Source organism: Notamacropus eugenii, chromosome 6, assembly GCF_028372415.1.
Source record: "Notamacropus eugenii isolate mMacEug1 chromosome 6, mMacEug1.pri_v2, whole genome shotgun sequence".
In the NCBI taxonomy this organism is placed as follows: Eukaryota; Metazoa; Chordata; class Mammalia; order Diprotodontia; family Macropodidae; genus Notamacropus; species Notamacropus eugenii.
The window spans coordinates 141,868,269-141,888,486 of record NC_092877.1 but is presented as its reverse complement, the minus strand read 5'-3'; the positions used below and the strand labels follow the sequence as shown (position 1 = coordinate 141,888,486).

General features: G+C 38.6%; 1 protein-coding gene across 2 annotated transcripts in view; it reads left to right on the top strand.

Annotated features, from left to right (window-relative positions):
- ANAPC10 (anaphase promoting complex subunit 10) overlaps positions 1-2,881 on the top strand; it is a 196,311-nt gene extending 193,430 nt beyond the window's left edge. Inside the window, exon 5 of one of the 2 annotated variants that reach the window (XM_072621166.1) lies at positions 2,690-2,881. In XM_072621166.1, the coding sequence (XP_072477267.1) occupies positions 2,690-2,866 (177 nt within the window). In that variant the 3' untranslated portion in view covers positions 2,867-2,881. Of the gene's footprint in view, positions 1-450; positions 538-2,689 lie in introns of those variants that run through there. The other variant, XM_072621169.1, reaches the window with a different exon arrangement.
- Positions 2,882-20,218: the final 17,337 nt, after the last annotated feature.

Here is a 20,218-nt window from a genome sequence, read left to right as displayed (position 1 = left end):
TTCATGAAAACAAACCTTTTACCACAAAAACTCACTTGTCGTTTCCCATTCCTTCAAATGATCACTTGGAGCTTCATTTCTCTCTCTCCTTGTCTTTTTCCTAACTGTTGTCTACTCAAAAACATATCTGAAGGCTTGTTTATTTTCCTTTTTCCCTCCCCCTCCCTATTATTGCCCATTTTAACCACATTTTTGACCTTAAAATTATTGAAGTATGTTGAACCCTTGGGATATATCGATGTTTGCAGTGGAAGTCTTCTGACTCATTCATTTCAGTTTCTGTGGCACTGGGTTTTTTTTAAAAAAATAAAATATGTGATATTTCAGTGCCTGTTTTAGCTTCTCTTGTAGCAGATCATTGAGAGGACTCTTTAATCTGAGGATAGGCTGTATTTCCATCATTTCCCAAAACACCCAACTCAGTGCAACTTTCCTCAATGCTTCTTTCAGTCTGCTCACCACGATGGACGTTTGCAGAGTGCTTGTCATCCTGGAATCTTAGCACTTCTTGAAATTAACTGAAGATGCCAAATGCTATTTTGAAGTAAAGGCAGATGATTTTCCCAGCCATTTTGCAAATGGAAAATAGAATTCAAGCCAGAGCCTTCATAAGATGAGGGGGCAATCAGGAGTTGGTTGTATTTCCAATGATAAGTAGTACTTGGATTTTAATACTTTTATGGATCTCCTCATTATGAGTATTTTCTCTACCTGTAAGTAATTTGATTTTTCTTTTGCCACTTTTCCTGGGTGATTTTCGTCCATGTTTCCTCATAAGCTTTCCAGAAAGGATTAACCCCATTCTCCTGAGGTTCCACTTCAACCACTCTATGGAAGCCATTTTTCTCTTGAGTCACCTGTCACCCACTGCTCTTAGTATATGAGCATCCCCCCTCCTTTCCTAATCATACATTTCTCATTGGTAACTTTTATGCCAATTATTTTATGAAAGTTTGAGAAGTCCCCAAGGGTTCTGGCATGGTGGAGTCCCCCACTGCATCTTGGGCCATCTTCAGTTGTCCTGATCCATACCTGGTCACTGGACCCAGATGACTCCAGAGGAGTCTGGTGACTTTGCAGATTCATCCCTCACTTAAATCCAACTCACTTGCATGTCATGGCATCACCTCCCTGATGTCATGGTTCTCTTTGAGAATGAAGGACAACCAGCAACCTTTGGGATGGTGGGCAGGGGCAGGGTAACAGGTTGAAGGGGGGAAGGGAAAGGGTTAAAGTATGTCCTGCCATGATTAAAAATTATATTTTTGGTCCTTTCACCTAGAACATTAATAAAAATAGCTATAAGTTTTCACATTGATTCCAAAAGGTACAGTATCATAGATGCCCCCAGGTCAACATGACACCACTGAAAAATACCCTCTGGATACAACTTACAAGCTACTTATTCACTCACTTCACAAAAGCACAGTCAAAATCTAACATTCCTTACTTGTCAATGACAATGTGTCTTGGAGGAGAGAATCAAAAGTTACATTGAAATCAAAATATGTTCCACTGTTATTTTCCCCTATATTTCTGGGAGCTGTCAATCTGTCATGGGAGGAAATTAAATTGGTCTGGCAAAATTTATTATTCATAAAGCCATATTAGCTGCCTGCTGGTTTTTTTTTTATTCCGGACTGTGTGTGTGTGTGTGTGTGTGTGCACGTGTGTGTGCATGTACGCATGCGTGCATGTTCATATGTGGTGCACAGTGCCAGGTCATGGAATTCTGCCCCTGTTTGGTTTCATGGAGGGGAGAGCCCCAGGCTCTCTTTCTTAGAAGTGAGTAGAGGTTTTCTCCTACTGCACAGAATAGCTCTGTGTAGTCTGTGCTGCTCTGTGAAAGTCAAGGATAGAGGCATTGGCCAAGACCTGTCAGTAAATGTCATCCTGTAAACTGTAGGTCTTTTCTGCTAAGTACCATCATAGGTTGTTGGGTCCTTACGCCCAGGGAGTTCCATGCTATTCAAGATCAACAAACAAAATTAATTCTTTTCTACATTTGGATGGAGAAAGATACTTACCAAGCCTTTAGGGAGACAAGTTGTCCTGTGGCATCCCTGATTCCTCTAATGGTCTCTTTAGGTAGGGCCACTTTGAGAAGAGTCAGGGGCCAGAGTGTGGTTTATCTTGTCTGAGTCTAGTAAAGTGCACATCTTGTAGTCCCTGCTGGAAGGGGAATCTAGACACAGTATTTGCTTACCTTACATGACAGGATTTCCTATCCAACTGGAGTTCTAGCAGTAACTACTTTGGAGTAGCCAGAAGATTACCCATGGTTTATAGGATGGCACTTTAGCGTTGACAGGTCTTGGCTGGATATTTTGGCCTTTTTCTAAATGTATGTCTGTTAATGGAAATATACGCATCTTGCCACATAGTATGTGAATGGTACGTTTCTCTATGGACAATACATTGAAAATGTGTGCTACCATGATGATAACTCTTTCAAATCTGAATTAATTTATGCTTGGAGATGATGCATGGTAACATTTGTTGTACACATACTTGTATGTATGAATGTATGTATGTATGTATATTTAGAGGAAGATTATTTAGTACAGGGTGGACAGGCTGTATGGCACTGGAGTCACAGAATATCAGATCAGACAGCAATTGGGGATGAACTGGTCTAACACCCATGTATATGCCATTCTCATTCCTTTTCTCCTTTTCTTTTTTCCAGTATTCTCAATCATCATTTCCCCATCATGACTGTTCTCTAGGTATTACTATTTGGTGGCAAATCATGGAACACAGCGATTTCGGAAGAATAAAAAGAATAATTAACTTGAAGACTCTGGAATATCAAATGGTGGGTTTGCTTTTCCTTTCATGGAGGCTGCAGTATATTATTACATAGCTTTAAAGATGAAAGGTCTAAATGAACTCCTTCACTTTATGGATGGGGAAACTGAAACCCAGAGAAGTTAAATGAGTGACCTTAAACATGGGGGGTTCAAAAGATTTTAAACTGTAAAGGCATTCTTGGTTAATTGAATCATAGGATCAAAGATTTAGAATTAGAATATTCATCAAGAGATCATCTAGTCTAGACCCCCACTCCCCATTTTACTGATTAAAAGACTGAGGCCAAAAGAGGTTACATAAGTAGCAAGTAGTTTTAGAGGTAGGATTTAAATATGGGTCCTTGACTATAGAGTGGGTGTGTTTTCTACCACATTTCTTTCTGAACCTCCTCATTTCACAGATCATTAAGGTTATTTTTGACTAAAAGAGGAATCAAATTAGCCTTGTTATAAGATATGGATGAACTGAGTGATTAGAATTAGAAGTTAAATTTGCAAGTTCCAGGGGCGGAGCCAAGATGGCGGAGTGAAAGCAACGACTCACCTAAGCTCCTGGACAAACTCCTCTGGACACCTCTGAAAGGAGAATCTGACCAAACTTTGGAGGTGCGGAATCCAGTGGGTGACAGACTTTGACGGATTCGGAGCCCAAGTTAGACTGGAAGGTCCATGGGAAGGATCTGTTCCGCGGGGGTGAGCCCCCAGCGCACAGCGCAGCGCGGTCAGAGCAGCAGGGCGGAAGGGACCTGAGAAGCCTGAGAGCGGCAGGCGGAACCAGCGGAGCAGGAGACCAGCCAAACCGAGCCGGTGAGAGCCGCTGAGCGCCAGATATCAGCACAGCAGCCCTTGAAACCTTCAGCCTGAAGACTAAACTTTGGTAAGTCACCTACTTGAACTTCCAGGAGCCAGGATGGCAGAGTGATCAGTAAATACTCTCTCCTCCCCCCTGATGTCCGTGAAAGAACCATAAAATATTTCCCCAGAAAAATCCTGGATCAGCGGGAACGGCAGAAGGGGGCAAATAGTCTCATAACACCAGAGGCTAGGAAAATAGCAAAGGGGGATTCTTCCTACTGTGGCAGAGGCGATCTGGAAGGACAGAGGACCCAGGGCAGAGAAAATTCGCACTGAGACCCAGGCAAGCCTCAGCGCCAGGAGATGAACCCCAGGAGGGGTGGGAACACACATTAGCATTTAGGCGTGCCTCAGCCCTCCAGGGGAAAAGGGAAGACAATAGAGAAGCTGGGATTACCATCCCCTGAGCTTGCCTTTGCCTCAGTTCAGCTGAGGAGATCTCCTGTGACCAGACCACTCCTCCCACACACTTAACAAGCTAACCCCAGGGTTGATCTGGGAAACAATAAACAAAAACCTGCTTTTAGCTTTTTCATACATCAGCTCAACACAAAGTTCTGTACCTTCTGACTGAAAGAACCAGAAGCTACAACACTCAGCCAACATCATGAATAGGAAAAAGCAGACGAAAAGTGAAAAAACCATAGAATCTTTCTATGGGGATAAAGACCAAAACACAAACACCAGAGAGGTCAGAGCTGAGACTGTACTTCCATCTGAAACTTCAGAAGTGACTATGAACCTCTCGCAAGCACAACTAGCTTTCCAGGAACAGCTAAAGAAGGAAATAGAAGAAAAACTGGCCAATGATTTTAAAATTATAAAAAAAGAATTCACTGATGAGAACATCACTTTGAAAAGGAAAATTGAACAAATGGAAAAGGAAGTTCAAAAATTAACTGGAGAAAATAATTCCGTAAAAGGAAGAGTTAATCAAATGGAAAGGGAAACCCAAAACCGAATTGGGAAAATTGATCAAATGGAAAAGGAAACACAAAACCTAACTGGGAAAATTGGTCGAATGGAAAAGGAAGTACAAAAATTAAATGGAGAAAATAGCTCCTTAAAGGGAAAAATTGGTCATATGGAAAAGGAGATGCAAAAGTTAACCAAAGAAAACAATACGATGAAGATTAGAATTGGGCAAGTAGAAACTAATGACTCAATGAGGCAGCAAGAATCAGTCAAACAAAATCTAAAGAATGAAAAGATAGAAGAAAATGTAAAATATTTAATTGGAAAAACAACTGACCTGGAAAATAGATCCAGGAGAGAAAATCTAAGAATTATTGGCCTGCCAGAAACCCATGATGAAGAAAAGAGTCTGGACAATATCTTCCAGGAAATCATCAAGGAAAACTGTCCAGAAGTACTAGACTCAGAGGGCAAAATAGTCATCGAAAGAATCCACCGTTCCCCTCCCGAAAGGGATCCCAAACTCAAAACCCCAAGAAATATAGTTGCCAAATTCCAGAGCTATCAAGTGAAGGAGAAAATACTACAAGCAGCCAGAAAGAAACAATTCAAATATCAAGGACACACAGTCAGGATCACACAGGACCTTGCAGCTTCTACATTAAAAGATCGAAAGAATTGGAACCCAATATTCCGTAAGGCAAAGGAGTTGGGACTTCAACCAAGGATCAACTACCCAGCAAAGTTCAGCATAACATTTCAGGCAAGGAGAAAGTCATTCAACGAAATAAGGGATTTCCAGAGCTTCCTGACCAAAACACCAGAACTCAATAGACAATTTGATCTTCAAATGCAGGTCTCCAGAGAATCATAAAAAGGTAAACAGAGGGGAAAAAACAAAAACAAAAACTTGCTACTCAATTAGGGCAAACTGTTTACCTCCCTATAAGGGAAGATGATACCTGTTAATCTTGAGAACTGTGCAGCTATTATGATAAAAGGGATATATGTAGAGGGAACGGGCATAAAGTAAATGATGTCATGTCAAAAATATGATTTAAGTATGAGAAGGGAATGTAATAGGAGGTGCGGAAAGGGGGAAGCAGAAAATGGCAAATTATATCACAGGAAGAAGTACAAAACTATAGTAGAGGGAAGGAGGGGAGGGAGATGAGCATTGTTTGAGAGGTACTCTCATCTGATTTGTTCAAAGGAGGGAACAATAATGTTAAGTAGATAATCCTAACTAGCTCTATAGGTAGTAGGAGGGGAAGGGGGAAGAAAGGGGAGGGAAGCTAAAAGGGAGGAAAGAAGCAATAAGAGTAAAGGGGAGTAAAAGGGAGGGGGGCTAAAAGAAGGAGGGGAAGGCTGCAGGAGGAGGGGGTGAAAAGTGAATACTATTGAGGAGGGGAAGGGAGACGGGATAGCTAAAAGCACAAATGGTGGGAAAGAGGATGGAGGGAAATACACAGATTGTAATCATAACTGTGAATGTGAATGGAATGAATTCTCCCATAAAATGGAGACGGATAGCAGAATGGATTAAAAGCCATAATCCAACAATATGCTGCTTACAAGAAACACATTTGAAACGGGGGGATACACATAGGATAAAGGTCAAAGGATGGAGCAGAATATATTGTGCTTCAGCTCATGTAAGAAAGGCAGGAGTAGCAATCCTAATCTCAGACAAAGCAAAAGCAGAAATAGATCTAATCAAAAGGGATAAGGATGGAAACTATATCCTGCTAAAAGGCACCATAGACAATGAAGCAATATCATTACTAAACATGTATGCTCCAAGTGGTATAGCATCCAGATTCTTAGAGGAGAGGTTGGGGGAGTTGAGGGAAGAAATTGACAGCAAAACTATACTAGTGGGGGACCTCAACCTCCCCCTCTCTGAACTTGATAAATCTAACCTCAAAATAAATAAGAAAGAGGTTAAGGAGGTAAATAAAACTCTGGATAAGGTGGATATGATAGATCTTTGAAGAAAATTGAATGGGAATAGAAAGGAATATACCTTTTTCTCAGCAGTACATGGAACATTTACAAAAATTGACCATGTACTAGGACATAAAAATCTCACAATCCAATGCAGAAAGGTAGAGATAATCAATGCATCCTTCTCAGATCATAATGCATTAAAAATTACATGTAATAAAAGGCCATGGAAAGAGAAACCAAAAATCAACTGGAAACTAAATAATCTAATTCTAAAGAAGGGTTGGGTTAAAGAAGAAATCATAGAAACAATCAACAATTTCATTCAAGAGAATGACAATAGTGAGACATCATACCAAATCTTATGGGATACTGCAAAAGCAGTTATTAGGGGAAGTTTTATATCTTTGAATGCTTACATAAATAAAATAGAGAAAGAGGAGATCAATGACTTGGGCTTGCAGTTGAAAAAGCTAGAAAAAGAACAAATTGAAAATCCCCAAGTAAATACCAAATTAGAAATACTGAAAACCAAAGGAGAGGTTAATAAAACTGAAATTAAGAAAACTATTGAATTAATAAATAAAACCAATGGTTGGTTTTATGAAAAAACTAATAAAATTGATAAACCTTTGGTTAATCTGATTAAAAAAAAGAAAGAAGAAAATCAAATTACTAATATTAAAAATGAAAGGGGTGAACTCACCTCCAATGAGGAGGAAATTAAAACAATAATTAGAAACTACTTTGCCCAACTTTATGCCCACAAATTCGATAATCTAAATGAGATGGATGAATATTTAAAAAAATATAAATTGCCCAGATTAACAGAAGAGGAAGTTGAATACTTAAACAACCCCATCTCAGAAAAAGAAATTGAACAAGCCATCAATGAACTCCCTAGGAAAAAATCTCCAGGGCCAGATGGATTCACAAGTGAATTCTATCAAACATTTAAAGAACACTTAATTCCAATACTATATAGACTATTTTTGAAAATCGGGAAAGAAGGAGTCCTCCCAAATTCTTTCTATGATACAAATATGGTTTTGATACCCAAACCAGGAAGAAACAAAACAGAGAAAGAAAATTATAGACCAATTTCCCTAATGAATATAGATGCAAAAATTTTAAATAAGATTTTAGCAAAACGAATACAGCATCTTATCACGAGATTAATACATTATGATCAGGTAGGATTCATACCAGGATTACAGGGCTGGTTCAATATTAGGAAAACTATTAGCATTATCGATCACATCAACAACAAAGCTAACAAAAACCACATGATTATCTCAATAGATGCAGAAAAGGCTTTTGACAAAATACAACACCCATTCCTACTAAAAACATTGGAGAACGTAGGAATAAAGGGAACTTTCCATAAAATAATAAGCAGTATCTATCTAAAACCTTCAGGAAGCATTATATGCAATGGGGATAAGCTAGATGCATTCCCAATAAGATCAGGGGTGAAACAAGGATGTCCATTATCACCACTATTATTCAATATGGTACTAGAAATATTAGCTGTAGCAATTAGACAAGATAAAGATATTGAAGGAATAAGAATAGCCAAAGAAGAAACTAAGTTATCACTCTTTGCAGATGATATGATGATTTACTTAGAGAATCCCAGAGATTCAAGTAAAAAATTACTTGAAATAATAAACAACTTTGGCAAAGTTGCAGGTTACAAAATAAACCCACACAAATCTTCTGCATTCCTATATGTTAGCAACAAAGTCCAACAGCAAGAGATAGAAAGAGAAATCCCATTTAAAGCTAGGGTAGACAGTATAAAATACTTAGGAGTTTACCTGCCAAAACAAACCCAGGGATTATATGAACACAATTACAAGACACTTTTTGCACAAATAAAGTCAGACTTAAGTAAGTGGAAAAACATTAGTTGCTCATGGGTAGGCCATGCTAATATAATAAAAATGACAATTCTACCTAAATTAATTTACTTATTTAGTGCCATAACAATTAAACTATCAGACAATTATTTTCTAGAGCTGGATAAAATAATATCAAAATTCATTTGGAAAAACAAAAGGTCCAGAATATCAAAGGGACTAATGAAAAGAAATGCTTGGGAAGGTGGCCTAGCGCTACCAGACCTCAAATTGTACTATAAAGCAGCAATTATCAAAACCACTTGGTATTGGCTAAGAAACAGAGAGGTAGACAAGTGGAATAGACGTGGCACTCAAGACACAGTAGGCAAGGAATATAGCAACCTTCTGTTTGATAAACCCAAGGACCCCAGCTTCTGGGATAAGAACTCATTGTTTGACAAAAATTGCTGGGAAAACTGGATAACAGTGTGGTGGAAATTAGGCACAGACCCATACCTGACACCGTACACAAGAATAAAGTCCAAATGGGTACATGATTTAGGTATAAAGATTGATACCATGAATAAACTGGAGAAGCAAGGAATAGTATATTTATCAGATTTATGGAGAAGGGAAGAATTTTTTACTAAAGAAGAGATAGAAAGCATTATGAAATGCAAAATGGATAATTTTGATTACATTAAACTGAGAAGTTTTTGCACAACCAAACCCAATGCAACCAAAATCTGGAGGCATGTAGTAAACTGGGAAAGAATTTTTACAGCTAAGCTCGGGGATAAAGGCCTCATTTCTAGAATATATAGAGAACTGACTCAAATGTATAGTCATACAAGTCATTCCCCAATTGATAAATGGTCAAAGGATATGAACAGGCAATTTTCAGAAGAAGAAATTAAAGATATTTATAATCATATGAAAAAATGCTCTAAATCACTATTGATTAGAGAGATGCAAATCAAAACAACTCTGAGGTACCACATCACACCTATAAGACTGGCAAACGTGACAGAACAAGAAAATGATAAATGCTGGAGAGGGTGTGGGAGAGTTGGAACACTAATTCATTGTTGGTGGAGCTGCGAGCGCATCCAACCATTCTGGAGAGCAAGTTGGAACCATGCCCAAAGGGCTAGAAAAATGTGCATACCCTTTGACCCAGCAATATCGCTACTAGGACTGTATCCCCAAGAGATCATAAAAATGGGAAAGGGTCCCACATGTACAAAAATATTTATAGCAGCACTCTTTGCCAAAAACTGGAAGTCAAGGGGATGTCCATCAATTGGGGAATGGCTGCATAAATTATGGTATATGAATGTAATGGAGTACTATTGTGCCATAAGAAATGATGAACAAGAAGACTTCAGAGAGGCCTGGAAGGACTTATATGACCTGATGCTGAGTGAAAGGAGCAGAACCAGGAGAACTTTGTGCACAGCAACAACCACAGTGTGCGAGAGTTTTTTCTGGTAGACTTGGAACTTCGTAATAACGCAAGAACTTCTCAAAAAAAAAAAATCCCAGTGGTGGTTGTCTAAGGCAAAATGCCTTCCACACTTGGAGAAAGAAATATGGAAGTCATTCGCAGAATGTAGCAGATCATGTTTGTGTATGTGTATGTTTTTGTGTATCATGTTTTAATTTGTTATATGATTTCTTCCATTTATTTTAGTCCGACTACATAGCATGAAGACAGTGAAAAGGTACTCAATAGGAAAGTATATGTGGAACCTATACAGAATTGTATGCAGTCGTGGGGAGGGAGGGGGGTAGTAGGGGGTAAGTGTGGGGGGGATAAAATCTCAATTGTATGGCAGTGATTGTTAAACATTAAAAAATAATTTAAAAAATTAAAAAAATAAAAAAAAAAGACGTTTGTAACACACACACACACACAAAATTTGCAAGTTCCATTAAGGTGGAAGCAAATATTGACAGCCATAAAAAAATTGAAGGAACCAAAGAAGGCTTTCAGAACACTGGGTAGATCTTCTATGAAATTTATGGCAACATGTAGACAAGAATTACATAGGAGAAAAAGATACAAATGAACTGTCATCTACAGTGGAGAGAAACCCATGATAATGAACTTCATTAAAGTATGTGTTTTAAAAATATCTTCTTCTCATGTTCTGTCTTTTCCTCTGATTATATGTCTTTTCTCCTATGATAGAACTCATAACTTATTTAATTCCACTAAGTGCTTTCAGAACAAAAGATACCGCTTCATTTGACTGCTCAAGCAGTCAATAAATCTATGTCTCAGTCTGAGTCGCAAGACAATAATCTTGAGTAGGATCAACTAATGCTTTAGTGTTTCAATCTGCAACTGCACCACAGGGCTCATTTGATTGCCATAAGAATTCATGAATGAATGTGTATAAAGTCTTTGGAGCTTCTTAACTAAGATCTTCTATGCCACTTGGAAGCATTGCAATTATTCTTTTAATTAAGAATATGTAATGTTAATGTAAGGTTAATGGTAGGTGGGAGGGGGAAGAGTTAAAGATCTTCCCTGCCCATTAATAGGCCTCAATACCTTTTGTTAATTTCTACTGAGGCCTGAGGTCAGAGGATCCTACCCTCCAGCTCTGAAAAGTGTATAAATCCTCTGAGGTGAGGTTTTACTTTGGGGCTTACTCACTGGAAGTGTTTGTTTGGCCAGAGGAGACTCTAGGCAGCTGCTAAGGAGCCTTCTGACTTTGAAAATCTAGATGCAGGTGCTTCTCTCTCTGGTAACTATGTATGTATGGCCAGATAGTTAGATCTATCTGTTTATCTGTGATGTATGTATTGATTATGGTCAGACAGCTGGAAGCCCTGTCTGTTGGTCTGTCTTCTTGTAATTTCTGTTTGCATTTTCTCTGAAGTTCAGGATACTGACTTTTCCCCCTGAACTAAGTGAATGATATATGTGCTTGATTAAAGCAGATTGTTGACCCTTCAAAAGTTGCTTTCCTTTTAGAAAATCAGATCTAAGAACCTGTACAGCAGGCCCTCCTGTGTATGTCGCGGTCCTTGCTGTTACAGTATATTAATTAGGCCAAATTACTATAATCAGTGGTAGGGAGCAGACCCTTGGAATTAGGGTTGGCATTAGAATGATCTCATGATATTGGTGCTTCCACTCTGAACTCTATATGGAGTTCCAAAGTGCTGGATCCTTCATAGTAACCAAAGGTAAATGTCTTCATTCTTTCCATTGCCTGCAGAATAAGGGGAACCCAATTAGGAGTGAACATTAATCCACCTAATTTGAAATCTCCCTTGCCACCCTTTCTGTTGTGGCTGTTTAGTTGTTTCAGTCATGTCTGACTCTCCATGACCTCATTTGGGGTTTTTTTGGTAAAGATATTGGAGTGGTTTGCCATTTCTTTCTTCAGTTTATTTTACAGATGAGGAAACCGAGGTAAACAGAGTGAAATGATTTGCCCAGTATCACACAGCTAGTAAGTGTCTGCAACCAGATTTGAACTCAGGAAGATGAGTCTTTCTGATTTCAGACTGGGCACTCTATCCATTGTACCATCTAGCTTGCCATCCTTAGAGGGTTACAAAAATTCCATTTTATTAAAAAAAGCTAAATACTATAACACTTCAGAGTTCAAGAACCATCTCTCTGTACCTTTGACTTGTCACTTGTGCCTGGTAACCATTTGAATCCTCCAAGAAAATGGCTCTGACCACGTACTTTTGGTTAGCAAATTCAGTATAATATTGGGAGGGTCACTCTTGGTAAACATGATTCTTGGAAACGTTTGGTCTTCAGAAAAAGTCATCACAGCCATTCCAAGCAACTTCATGAAATTAATCTGTCTGACATCCTGAGAAAACTTTTCTTAGCCGTCAACACTGACTACTTTGTTCTGGTCATTCTTGAGAAGATTCAGTACCACAGTTATGGTCAGAGGCTTTTCTTTTATCCTGCTTACTGATCTGCTAAACTTTATAGTTACCTAAGGGTGAGAACAGGACAAAATTAATTTAAGAATACCTTGGGAGAAGATATTATTAACAGATGAGTAAAACTATGTTTTGATTTCCTATTCTTTTATTTATTTAGACTAAATGGTATATCACAGGAGGTATTTTTGTTTTTGAGTTTTTAGAATTGTTTTTTTGCTTTTACTTTCTTAAGGGGGTAAATTGTCCATAGAGGGAGCTATGTGATAAAGTGGATAGAGCACTGACCCTAGAGTCAGGAAGACCTGAGTTCAAATCTAGCCTTAGACATCTACTTGTTGTATGACCCTGGGCAAGTCATTTAACCTCTGTTTGCCTCAGTTTCTTTAACTGTGGAAAAAAAGAGAGAGACATAATAACATCTACCTTCTAGGGTTGTTGTGAAGACCAAATGAAAAAATATTTGTAAATTACTTAGCACAGTGTTTAGAACATAGTGAGTACTTGATACAGTGTGTATTCCCTTCCTTTCCCTTTCTGTGTGAACACAGTAAGAATTGTTTTAGCATTGAGCCAATAACAAGTAGCATTCAAGGAGGTATTTGACTATCTAGGAAAGAAAGGATAACTGTTTTCTGCCAACGGGAATGTTAGTGAAAGATGTATTTTCTTATGGATTTATGTTTTACTGGACTTGGTTTACTGGATTACTGGTGACTTCAAAAAAATTTAATGGTCTTTTAAAAATACATCTCAATTACATATAGAAAAGAGTTAAATTTGTTTTAAAAATAACCCATAAGCAGTTAAATTTGCAAGTTGCATTAAGGTGGAAGCAAATAGGGATTGATATTGATAGCCATCATCATCATCATTATGTTAATAGTAGACAGCAGGTCTGCTATGTTTAAATTTTTCAGGAAAAGGCTGGATAGGGAATAAGGAAAAGAAAAATAAAGCAATACTATCAAGTCATCATTCCTACAGCAGTTGAGAAAAAAAATTATATTGTTGGGCTTTATTCCACTTCAACTTCCTTAAAAATCTTTTAGAAGTTGCTGCCTGCAGATGACTATACTCTAAGATACACTTGACCAGGAGGTGTGCAAAGTATTCCATCTCATTATAGGTCAGTGTGGTAATATTGCTCTTTGATAGAACTAAAGAAAGTCAAAATCATCTAAGTTTGTGTCTAGGAAGTCTGAAACACAACCAAAATGGTTTTTTTTGCTAGCAATAGTGATCCCAAAAGTGTCATTGAACAGGTAGTCATTAGCCAATGACAGAATTAAAAATGGATAATCAAATCAAAAAGGTCTATATGTCTCTTGGAGGACCAGGAAGAGTATGTCACCAACATTGTAGACAGAGATGAAAAAATGGTGTTGTCATAGTTTAGATGGATAGAAAATGTGGATCTGTAATAAGCTTCCCACTTGGATTCTTGAATCATTTCATCAGTATCCCCTCTGAGTCACACAACACAAATAATAGACTGGTTCACCAACAATGAGATCTTGAATTGCATCCAGTTCATTTGTACTGAGGCAATTTGTTTGCAGTAACATAGCAAATTTCACTAAGTGAAATGCGTAGAGACTGGAAAGCATCCTCAGTCTTCCCCATCAAAACAGCCAGCCTCCCTATTCTTCAGTTCTCTCAAGGACAGAATCTTGGAGTTACTTCTACCACTTTGACAATTCTCTGTTTCATACACACATTCAACAAGCAGAACTGCTCATAAAAATCTTAAAAATGCTCTCCTGCTGTGGTTACTGTTCATTTACTGAGTTTCTGACATGGAATGAATTAATTTCAGTTGGTTAAATTGCTAGTTTGCTTGCTAGGTGCAAGGTGTGTAATGGAAAAAAGAAAACAATCTTGCCTTCATGGAGATTATATTCTACTGGGTGGTAGTGGAACAGAACAAGTAATACAAGTGAGTATGATATGAGAAAAGTAGGAGGGAAGGAGAGATGGAGAGAGAGAGAGAGAGAGAGAGAGAGAGAGAGAGAGAGAGAGAGAGAGAGAGAGAGAGAGCCAGAGAAATAAAGATACAGAGAATTCATTCACAACTGGGAATCAATGGACTGTAATTTAATAATTTGTATATATGACCTTGAAGAAGTCACTTGACCTCACTAAGACTCAGTTTCCTCAATTGTAAAATGAGGGAATAGAAGTGAATGATCTCTAAGATCCCTTTCAGCTCCAAATTTGTGATCTGTGAACTGCGGTAAGTGAATGGACCAGGGAAGGCATCTATGAAGGGGTAGTGGGGATGTGATTAGAAGGGGCACCTGAGTTGAGCCCTGGAGGAAAAAAGTCTTGAGAGGAGGAGATGGGAGGGGACTGTGTTCCAGAGATGGGGAAAGACCAGCAGAATGTAAGCACACTGAGGGCAGAGACTTTCTTTTTGTCTCAGGATTCTCAGTGCCTGGTACAAAATAGGGGCTTAATAAATAAATGCTTGTTGAGATGATCAGCTATGAATGACCTAGCTGTTCTGAGCAATACAAGGATCCAAGACAATTCCAAAGAACTCATAATGAAAAATGCTATCCTCCCCAAGAGAAAGAACTGATGGAGTCTGAACTCAGATCAAAGCATGCTAATTTTCACTCTCTGTATTTTTTTCATGTTTTTCCCCCCAGGTCTCTCTCTTCTTTTGCAACATGACTAATATGTTAATATGTTTTGCATGATTGAACATGTTTAACCTATATAAAATTGTTTACTATCTTAGGGAGGTGGGAGGTGAGGGTGGGAGAAAGTTTGAGAGAGAACTCAAACAAAATGAATGTAAAAATTGTCTTTACATGTAACTGGGGAAATTAATAGTATTTAAAAATATAAATACTTGTTGGATTGAGTTGTGCAAATGCAGAGAACAGAGAAATAGGGTCTTGAGTCTAGGGAAAAGCCATTAATATATTTGGGCCGGAATGTAGAACATGAGGAAGAGTCAGATGAAGTTAGGTAAGAAAAGTAGGTAAGGGGTCATGTTACAAGGACCTTAGACACTAGGCTAAAGATTTTGTGTTCTCGTCTATAAACAACAGGGAGCCACTGAAGATTGTCAAGTAGGGGAGTTATATGGTCAGAGCTGTCCCTGAGAAATGTGTTTTTTGGCACCTACATGGAGGACAAAATGGAGAAAAGAGAAACTAGAAGTTGGGAAGCCAATGAAGAGATGTTATGAATGATCTTTTAGTTTAGATAACTTATTACCATGTAGAATGTGGCACCACTGTGAGATCCTGAGAGATGACAGCTGAAAATATACCACTCATAGGTAAAAACTGGTAAAGGGGACTATTTCTGTTGAGAAAAAGTGATATTCAGATTGACTGAGGCAGGGTTTCAACCGGCTGCTGCTGTTGAAAACTCTGCCACTAGTCTTCAGGTTGTGTAATAGAATGGATAATCCAACTTAAGAAAAAAGAAGAAATTATTTCCCCCCAATGAGTTCTGACCTTCTCCCTGGCCCAACTTTTGTCAGACATACTAATAAAAAATTAGATTAATCTTTTTTTATCTCATATATTTCTTTCCCATAATCTGAGAGAAAAGGGCTAGTGAGAAGTGAAATATCAAAAGTTAAAAATAGGAAGAAGAAAGAACAAAAACAAAGGGTCTAAATTAGATTAGATAACGAGCCTACTGAGATTTTAATTTTGGGGGCAAAACCTGTGATTTTGTAGTTATAGGGAACTACTTCTATCAATGTATAATAACCATTCTGTAATCTAGTCAGTCCATCAGCAAGAATTTATTAAGTACCTACTATGTACCAAGCATTGTACTAAGTCTTTAAATACAAAAAAGGGCAAAAACAGTTTCTAACCTCAAGGAGCTCATATTCCAATGAGGATGACAACACCTAAAAGATTATGTATATATAAGAGAAATAGAATGGATGAGGAGGACCCAGAAGTCTTCTGCAGAAGGGTTTTGAGTTTGAATCTTAAAGGAAGCCAGAGATGTAGGGAGATCATTCTAGGCAGGGAGGACAGCCAGTGCAAATTTATGGAACTGGGTGTAAGGAACAGCAAATTGCCTAGGTTCTTTGGATTGTATCATGAATGGAGGGCAATAAAGAGTGAGAAGTCTAGAAAGGCAAGAAGGGGCCAGGTCGTGCAGAGTATTAAATAGCAAATAGAGTATTTTATATTTGATCCTGTAGGTAAGTAGAAACTACTGGAATTTACTGAGCAGAGGTATGACGTGGTCAGTCCTATACTTTAGAAAAATCACTGGCAGCTGTCTGGAGGGTGTGTTGGATTGGGGAGAGATTTAAAGAGGGTGACCAATTGAAAGGCTATCGAAATAATCTAGGCAAAAGATGATGAGGGCTTGCACCAGGGTGGAGCTATATGAGAGGAGAGAAAAGGACATAGAGGAAAGAGATTGTGAAACCATATGATTTGCAACTAATTGGATATGTGGGGTGAATGAGACTGAGGCATCAGGATGATGCCAAGGTTGAAAAACCTGGGTGACTAGGAAAAAGTTGGTGCCCTCAATGGTAAATTCAGAAACTTGGGGGCCCTGGGGGAAAAGATAGAGTTCTGCTTTGGACATCTTGATCCCTATGGGATCCCTATGGGATATTCAGTTCTAAATGTCTTCTTCCAGGCAGTGGTAGATGCAGCATTGGTGCTAAGAAGAGATTCTAGGACTGGAATTATGTGTCTTAGAACCATGTGTAGGAAGGTGCTAAGTGAACCAACAGAAACTGAGATCAGCAAATGAGAGAAGAAAGAAAAAAGAAGAGAGGGTCCAGGATAGAGCGTTGGGGGACACTCACAGTTAGGGGTTTTAACAAAGGTGAAGGTCTATCAAAGGAAAACTGGGAAAGACCTGTCAGACAGGTAGGGAGAGAATCCAAAGCGATCAGTCACAAAAACCCAGAGACTCTCCAGGAGTCGGTGATCAAGTGTCACATGCTGCAGAGAGGCCACAATGGAGGCAGATGAAGAAGAGGCCATAAGATTTGGAAATTAAAAGAGCCTTGGTAACTCTGGAAAGAACAATTTCATTTGAATGATGAGTCAGAGAGTTTCCTGGGACATTAAGAGATTAAATGATTTGTTCACAGCCGCACAGCCAGTATACATCAAAGGTGGGCTTCAACCCAGGTCTTCATGATTCTGAGGCCAACTTTTTACCCGCTGGGCCATGTGGCCTGTCAAGCCAGCAGCCGTGGATTTTCCTAGGCAGTCTTCCATCCAAGTATTAAGCATACATAGCCCTGCTTAGCTTCCAGGATCAGATGAGATTAGTCACATTTAGTCAGGTTGGTATTCCGTAGAAAATGGAATGTTTATCATATTGAAATGAATTCATTTTCCATTGCCATCTAAAGGTCTCTGCCCACTGGCTGCATATTTCCCATACAGAAAATCAGATTCTGCCATTACCTCAACCTCACCATATCCCAAACCTTTCCAGCTTGTCTGTTTATATTTTTGATGTCACCATTATCAACCGGGCTAGAAAACTTGGAGTTATTTTCACTTCATCTCTTCTTTTTTTCATTTCCTATAGACAAAGCTGTCATCAAATTCTGCTTTTTTCTTTAGAAAGGCTTCCATTCCTACTACTACCATCTTAGTCCAGACCTTCTTCATTTAGATTATTTCAGCAGTCTGTTAACTGGTCTCCTTACCACAAATCTGTCTCCCTCAAGTCCATCCTGTTTACAGCTGCCAGAGAGATCTTAAAATGCCACTTTCATGAAATCTCTTCCCTGCATAAGAACGTCTTCTGGTTCTCCTTTGCCAAATGTGTCAAGTCTGCTTAGTTTTCAAGGCTTTTCATAGGCTGCCTGGACCATATCTATCCAGTCTTATTTTCTACAAATCCCCAAGGCAGAAGTAAGTCTGCATAACGGGGCTTTGATTCAGAATGCCAAGCTGGAGAGCTCTTGGGGTACTCGCAAATCCTTTAGTTGTGTAAAAATATTAGAGTTCAGAATTAGTTAGGATAATCAACTACCATATCATTCTGGCATGAGCTCTTCCTCCCTATTCCTGTTTTTCTCCCCTGCTCCCAAGGACTGGCCTTTTACTAGTGTCCTCGAGTCTCCGTGCCTCTCCCCACAGGGTAATATCCCCCTTTTTCATCCCCTTAGCTACTGAGGTGCCTTTTGTGTCTGTTGCTCCAAGTATGGTTTGTGATGTATGCCTAGGCTGCAAAATTCCTACTTATGGCTCTGACAGTTTTACTTTCCAGCACTAAACCTGTTATTCAATGCCGCTGTTCAACTCACCATATCTTTATTATACTCCTCCACTTGCCTGAAAACCCTTCTGCTGGGCTCTCAATTTATCTGTCTTTGAAAGGCTCCAGGAACATAGACAATACTCTGATGTTCTCTGTTTCAGAACAGTAACTCAGAGACACTTTCAGCCATGACTTCTCCAATTAACCCTGAGATGTAGATGGTCATTTATGCCTCAGATCGTCATTTATTGCTTTCTAATTGCTTCAGGTGTGTTGGTCTTGTCTCCACAAGTGGATTGTAAATTCTTCTAGGGCAGGAACCGTGTCTCATACTTCTCACCTTTGCAGGACCTCACACAGCATTGGGCGCAGGGTAAGTGTTCAATAAACATTTTGCAAATCAAGTTGAATTTGCTTTAAACTGTGTGACATTATAAAAAGGCATTGCAAAAGCATTACTGAATTAAAGTGTCATTAAATGAATTTATGAATTAAAAAATCCATCATGGGTGGGGTAAAAAAAAATAGGACTTAGAAGTAACAGGAAAGGAAAGTATTTTCAAAAGACACTAAACAAACAACCAAGAAATAGGTTAGAAGGTTTTCATAGGGCCAGAAGGAACCGTTCAAAGCGACATTATCTAATTGTGGTCTAGCAACGCTTTCCAGTCGCCTGGTTTTAATTCTTACTCATCTAATAACATCTATGTGACTTTGGACAAGTCCTTACCCCGCTCTGTGCCTTAGTGTTTTCAACTCTAAAATGAAGAGATTACACTAGTTAAAAGTTCTTCAGCTTTTTTTTTTTTTTGGTGCCGTGGACTCCCTCCCCTTTGATGGTTTGTGATAAAAATCTATGTACTCCTCAGAATAGTGTTTGTAAATGAGTAGAATAAAATACATAGAGTTGCAGAGGAAATCAATTACATTGAAATATAGTTATCAAAATTAAAAAAAAAAAACATCCAAGTTGCCAGACCACCCCCCCCCCCCGGTTAAGTTTCTGGGATTAGACATCCTCAAATCCCCTCCACCTCCCAAGCTCAATCATTCTATGATTTCTTTCCTTGTTTTTCCTTCTTGTTGCTATGTCTCTTCCTCCTGTTTCTTGTATAAGGATTCTAGGTCGCTGACAGTGGGTATTGAGATAGAAACAAAAGAATTTTTTTTTCAAATGGTGAAATCAAAGAGAATGATAATAACAATGACTAAATAATACTAATGAATTTTAACTGAGTCCAAACTAGCACATTTGGATTTTATATCAATATATTTGAGATCTTCTATTTCATGTTTTTTAAATATGTTCCTCAAAACGTTGTAAGGAAATTATGTAAAACTGCAGGGGCTTGGTGAGGAAATAGAAACAACTGAGTGAAAAAGGAAGCTGTACGGAGATGGAAAAAGCACTGAAAGAGGATGAAGGAAACCAGGGTTCTGTCCCTTAGATACCCTGTGACAAGGGGCAGGTCATTCTACCTTTCTCAACCTCAGTCTGCTCATCTGTGAAATGGGGTTTTTTGAAGAAACATCTAAGGTTTCTTCCAGCTCTGATGTACAAAGAGCCAAGACCTACAACATGAAATAAAATTAAAAGTAGTAGATGTAATGTAAACTTTTCTTCAGTTGGATTAGAGGATGGGGTAAAAAACTTACTAGACTATTTCAGTGGCTCCCAATCTATGAACCAAC